This window comes from Lichenostomus cassidix, chromosome 14, assembly GCF_008360975.1.
Source record: "Lichenostomus cassidix isolate B80296 chromosome 14, HeHo_3.0, whole genome shotgun sequence".
Classification (NCBI taxonomy): domain Eukaryota; kingdom Metazoa; phylum Chordata; class Aves; order Passeriformes; family Meliphagidae; genus Lichenostomus; species Lichenostomus cassidix.
This window is the reverse complement of record NC_139495.1, coordinates 7504755-7511119: the sequence shown is the minus strand read 5'-3', so window position 1 is coordinate 7511119 and position 6365 is coordinate 7504755. Positions and strand designations below refer to the sequence as shown.

The window sequence follows — 6365 nt, the reverse complement described above, 5'->3', positions numbered from 1 at the left end:
GGCTGTTTTAGGGTAAATTGGAGAGCAATCAGCTGCAATCCTGTTGCAGATCTTGTTCAGAAAGAATAGTTTTATATCTTGATCTGTTTGCCATGGCATACACACCTTTCTAAAGAAGAGCAGTTTTATTAATAATAAAGCCATTGTTTAAGCAAAATTGACAATATTTTAAGAAGCCATGAGAACTGATCCCAGTAAAACTAGGAGTTAAATTGGATTCAGAAAAGAAGTCACACATAATGAGCCATGGATACTGAATTCTTTAGTTTTATTCTTTTATTCAGCTCTGTGTTCACTTGAGATGATTCATTCTGCCAGTGAGCTCCTTCCAGGAAGGATTCCCCGCAATCCTCAGAATGTTTCTCTTTCTCTGTACTATTAAAGTTCTTTCTCTCTTATTACAGTTTCTTTTTGGCTGAGATCCTCTTTGATTCCTCCCAAAGGATCCTTTTAAAAAAGGAAATGCAAAAGGAAAATTGCTTGTTACAGATGTTCACAAAGACAGTTGCTGTAGTAATTATTAAAAAAAAAACATTTTAAGATTAATTGAAATGCAGATTTTCATCTTTTCAACCAAGAAACCTGAGGTCTTGCTAATGAGGTCAGAAATAGTGCAGCTGTTGCTACAACATGCTTTGTTTTCAAACCTTTTCTCTGGTTTAAGGCAAAGCTTAGATGAAGCTTTGTGTGAAGATTTAATAAGAACTTAGAATATCATGTGTGCTGATAGGCACAAGACTGTCTTCCTTTGACAATCTCAAAAGAAACTACCCTATTTTTCTGGTGTGTGTGTGTTTGTGAATGCCCTGAGGTGAGGAAGAAGAATTATTTCAACAGGGGAGTTCATGTCAACACTGTGCTGCAAATGGTCTAATACTGCAATCTTCTGGGAAAATTTGGTGGGTGTCAGGTAAGGCTGGAGAATGTGAACAGATGGGAAAATGCCCATTTCTTACCCCTTTTGCTACACAGAACTTGTTTTTGAACTGGTGTTTCCTAAGCTGACTTTTTTACTTCAATGTGAAATAAAGCATGAAGAAGAGACAACAGAATACACAGAGCTCAAACATTGCATGTGAAAGATTGTGTGTGAAACTGCACAGATCTGCTTGAAACTCAGCACTAAGGAGCATGAAAGAGGCAAACATCAACTGTAGCCTTTGGGTACTGGAAAGCAGAACTGTGCAATGACTGGGCAGGGCTGGATGTCTGATCCTGCACTGCAGCTTTCTGTGTCCCAGTACCAGTTTAGTCATCTCTCTCCATCAGTAACTACATCTGTAAGCTCTGAATGCAGGAGCACATCAAAGCTTCTGCTGGAAATAAGTCTGAAAACCCAAAACTGTTTTCTCCACCCACAGCTTTCCTAGTAGCTGAAAAGTGTTCATAACTGTTGCTACCTGCTGGTTCCATTTGTGGGCAGAAAGGGCCCAGGATTCTTATGCCAGGTGGACAGTGTCTGCATTTACATGTCAGGATTTTTTCTGTTGTGTGTAATTCTCTGTGTGGAGATTGGTTATGTTGTTCACTTACCATGTGTCTTTTTGTAGTGAAGTGTCTGTGATTAAACAACAGGCTGATGTGGGAGAGCAAACACTTATCTGGTCTGATTTATGGTGGAGAAAAAGGGGTTGAGGAATTGGCCAATAATCACAACCAGATTGCTCAGAGAAGGGACAGCATCTGCTCTTGGCTGTTGCTTGTTTTATGAGGAAGAGAAGCTGCAGTGAGTGTAGCAGAATCAGGTGGGCAATGGGGATTTGAGCCACTCCAGCTACACTTATTTATCTGGGGCTTTTTTTTATTTTCCAGCTAAAATCGTGACCAAGTGCTGCTTACCCCTGTCAGGGCCCAGGCTGCTTTCTGCCATGCAGTGACTCAGGGATAGCAGGAGCAGGGGGAGAAGAGGTTTGTGTGACAAAAACCAGCATGTTTTTGAGTGGGTGCCTGCCTGCCAGGGTGTGCTGCACTGCTGCTGTGGGGATTGAGCTCTGAGCTGGTGAAACCAGCCCAGCACTGCCACCAGCAGTGCCCAGCATTGTGACTGTGCTGTTGCCAGCTCAGGGATGTCTCCACGAGCTGGGAACATGCCTGGGTTACACAGGTCAGGCAGTGTCTGGATCAAATGCCTACCTTCTCTCCTGGGTCTGCTTTTGTCTTGCTTTGCTCTTCTAAGAATTCAGAAAATGCCTCCAATGTATATTCCCCAGTATAGGCCACTTCCTGAAAAAAAATTTAAAGTATGTAACTCTGTACACAAAATTTTGGAAATAATGGCAAAATCGGGTGGAGGATTTAGGTTCTTTAGACTGACCAAACCCCAGACTTCTGTGCTCAGTTTAGAAAGCAAGGGCAGAGGCACAGCAGGTTCCAACATCATCTGAAACTTGAATGTAAAGAAGAAATAGATGTCTCTTCCTAAGAAGAAAAGGATTTGTATAAAAAACATAACTGTTATTTTATAGTACCAGTTTGGGATCCTCCCAACTACTGATACCAGTGCTTAATAAACACTGGCAAGATACTCTGAAGAGCAGAGTCTTTTAAGTGTCCAGCCATGATATTCAAAGGTGTTTAAAGATTTTGATGGAAATTCAAATTCTGGAATATTTTGAAATACACAGTCCAGAAGCACCAGCTGTTGCACAGCTTGAAAAACAAGATGAAGATGAGCAGTGACATTAATTTTCTTATACTTCACCTTTAATTGGGGATTTACTAAGGATTTTCTTCTAAGGAAGTTTAATGAAAGAAGTAGTTCCAGTTTAGAACCACTTGATTTGAATTCAGAGGACTGTAAACAAAACACCTCCAGACAGGTGAATTCACCAAAGATGTACAGTTTTAGTGTACTAAAAGTTTGGTATTTCCATTCCATTTTAGTACAAAATGTGGCAGCTTTGAAACTACTTTTCTATGTTTTTTATGTTTGCAAGTTCAAGTTTCTCGAGAAAGATTATTTTATTTCTCCAGAGGCAATTAATATTCTCAGATGAGTCTTGATTTTTATGGAATGGCTGGAACAGCAATTTCTCAGAGCCTAAAGACTGCAAAGCCAGAGGAGCAGCTGATTCCTGCACTGGTTACTGAGGACATGTGTCAACATTTTTCATTAATCAGTGCAGAGGAGTATGTAAATGTCGTTTTTTCTCACTAAACCATAAAAACAGACATCTACAGGAACCTGCACTGCTAGTCAAGTACAAGTCAAAATATCAGAGTTTGAGGGAAATAGTGCAAAAACATGATGCACAAGGAAGAACTTGAGATTTCAAATGCTCTTTCATTCCAGGGTATTTTTAAGTAAGAAATAATCCCTTAATAGTTAATCAAAGTTTTTACTGGTTTGGGGTGTTTTTGTTTATTTATTTGTTGTTTTGCAAACTGACATTTATTACGAGCATTTAATGGGTTTCTGCTTTTCTGCAAGAAGAAAACATTGTGTGAGTGTGCAGGACTGGAGTTCAATTCATCAGAAGTTGTGCATGCACATCCAAGAGGAAAATCTCTCAAAGATTAAATGAGGACATGGGTAAATGTCTTAGAATTTAATTTAAGTTTAGTACTAAGAAGAAAAATGAAAAGCTTAGTAATGCCTTAATTATAATGGTATCTTAATTTTTTTTTCTTCAGAGATATTTTCTTTTTAATTAGATAATCTACATAGATGGAGGATGGAGCTATTTAATATTTTTCTTTGCCTCCACTTTCAGCAGCATTTTCTAATTATTGTGTAACATAGCTGATTCATTAGGTAGCATATTGCAAAAATCACTGGTCTTGACAACAAATATTTATTCCCAGTGGAGGCTGTGATCCTGGAATGAAGTAAAATTACTGGCTTAAATGTATAGAAGAAAGTTTTTTATTTGGGTGTTGTGATAATATAGAGGCTGTAACAAGATTAATACCAACATTTTAGAGACAATTGTCATACATGCTCTGGAAACAACCAGCACAAGTAGTTCTTTGACAGAACATCTCTTGCCATGGTTTGAAGTAAAAAGGCCATTAGGAGGTATCTGCACATTCCTTGGGAGGTGAGTTAGGAGGAATCTGTAAATTCAGTCCAAGTTCAGACTGTTGCTAGAACCCAACAGGCAGATTGGAAGCTCCAAGGAGTTGTAGTCCAAGTCATATGTGAGTTCTTGCCACAACCTCATCCATAGGATGAGACAATAGAAGGATTTCTCCTCTAATTCAGGCTCCTGACAGCAATGTCTACTCAAAAGCCAGTGCAGAGTAGAAAAGCACCAAAGCTCTCCCAGCTGAGGACTCCTTTGTCCCTGTGACACAAGTGAGCACAGCCCCTGCCTTGGTGGGCAGCTGTGCTTCCACCATCTACCCCCACAGCTCCTCACCTGGTAAGCAGACCCAGCAGGAAAGAGAGTGAAGAAGGGATAACGAGCCAACCCCACGGACAGGATGTCGTTTGCTGTGACATCAATCTTTGCAATCATTATGTCCTTGTGACTCTCATATTGCTCTCCCAGCTTATCCCAGATCTGCAGGAGCTTTCTGCACTCGTGGGACCAAGGGGCATCTGCAAATTTAAAAATAAAATTAGAAGGGCACAGTCTGGCATAAATCATGCCAATCTGGTGCAATCATGGGGACCTATTTAGCTTTTCAGGTTAACAGGGTTTGGGGTTTCAGTTGTGGTCCCTCTCTGCTTGAAACCATTCACCCTTCATGAATTTCACCTTTCCATGTAGCGGTTATGAGTTATTCACCAACACATTTCTGACTGCAGTGCTGCTTTAGCTCTCTTTAGCCTCTCATGACCATAAAAAACAGACAACACTTGGACAGCTTTACGGGAAAGGTGTGCCAGACAACCTATGCAACCCAGGTGAGCCTTGCATCATTCCTGTGTTGAAATACTTGTCAGAAGCACAAAATACTTCCTGCATGCTAAAATTAGCTGTGTCCATAACTCATGCTGTGTTGACTCTAGAAGGAGGAGTTTGAGCTATGGTGCTGTTTTGGCTCTGAGAACTACACTGATGGAGGTTTTCAGAAAGCAAAGTGCTGAGAGCCCAGTGCCCACTGAGCTAGCTCACAGCACAGTTGCAGTCCTTCAGTCAGGAGAGCAATGCTCACACTTGGTTTATACAGAATTAAAGTTTCAGGAGCACTTTGCTGGATCCAGTGCATCCCATTTACCAGCCTTTCACTTCCAGAGGACTTGGTTCAATTCTTGCTTAGATCATTCAGTTTGTTCATGATACTAACATGTAAAAATCATTCGTGTGAGTGACACAGCTGTAGCCAACAACAAGGGTGTTCAAAAAGTACAGAAATGTACTACTTTTAGGAATTTCTGGAATTCAGGGCAGTACAGCTAGTTGGCTATACTTCTGCTAATGCTGCATGTTTGCTTTACTGAAGTAACTAAGGCACAGATTAATCCCTGCTGGCTGGTGCAAGGATGGGGCAGAGGTTTCTTGCCAGAAAGAGTCATGTAAGGAAGCCAATTCCCTTGCAGGCAGTGGAGGAAAAAAGAGTTACAATTTCCTAAACCACAATTCCTATCTGGGGTTTAATCCTAGAGCATTGTAACCAGGCAATCTCATTTAACTCTCCCTCTGCCCTTGGAAGACAGCCTGGCTCATGCTTCCATGGTGCACCATGAGGTTCTGGTGTCATGTTGTCTTTCAACACAGAGATTTGATATGGCCTTGACAAATATTTACTGAAGGGATCCGGTGCTACTCAGTGCAACACTAAGTCAGCAAAGGTATCACAGCGTTTCCATAGATATGACACAAATTTTTCTTCAATTCTTTCCACAAACAATAAAAATTCATTGAGCTCAGGTTCTGTAAAGTGCAAAGATTAATTTGGTACATTAGCATGAGCTTTCTTTTTTTTTCTCTTCCAACTGATCATGTTAAAGCTGCTTAAAAACTCAATTCAATGACAACACTTACAAAACATAACAAACACAGTCATGGTCTTATTGAAGATGATACTGTTGAAATTCTTCCCAACAAGCACTTTGACAGGCATCTTGTCCCAGTCTTCTGGAATTTCTTCACTAGAGAAATGTTGCTGAGCAGAAAGAAAAACATTGCTGTGAAAGTGCAGGGAGCATTGAGAAACTGTACTGCAGCTCCAGTTAATGTGAGACTGCTGGGACATTACCTAATGCACACAGTTACTGTCTGATAACTCTTTTATATAATTTTATCCTGCTCAGCCATCACGTGGTTCCACCTCCTCTCCCTTCAGCAGGAGCTGGGATCTCACACCCCTGGGCAGTTGGTAGTCAGAATTTCTTGTCCCTCTGGTGAATATAGACTCTGTAGCAGACTGTCTGAAAATGATCCTTTGGAACACATTTGTATTCCTTGTCCTGAATT

The 6365-nt window shown here is 40.6% G+C and overlaps 1 protein-coding gene across 1 annotated transcript in view; it reads right to left on the bottom strand.

The window, feature by feature from the left end:
- Positions 1-271: 271 nt before the first annotated feature.
- Positions 272-6365, bottom strand: part of PDILT (protein disulfide isomerase like, testis expressed) — a 21779-nt gene continuing 15685 nt past the window's right edge. Inside the window, exons 9-12 of the mRNA XM_085074727.1 lie at positions 5934-6054; positions 4362-4543; positions 2134-2223; positions 272-447 (exon numbers count right to left, since the gene is read on the bottom strand). Of these exons, the coding sequence (XP_084930853.1) occupies positions 379-447; positions 2134-2223; positions 4362-4543; positions 5934-6054 (462 nt within the window). The 3' untranslated portion in view covers positions 272-378. The remainder of the gene's footprint in view (positions 448-2133; positions 2224-4361; positions 4544-5933; positions 6055-6365) is intronic.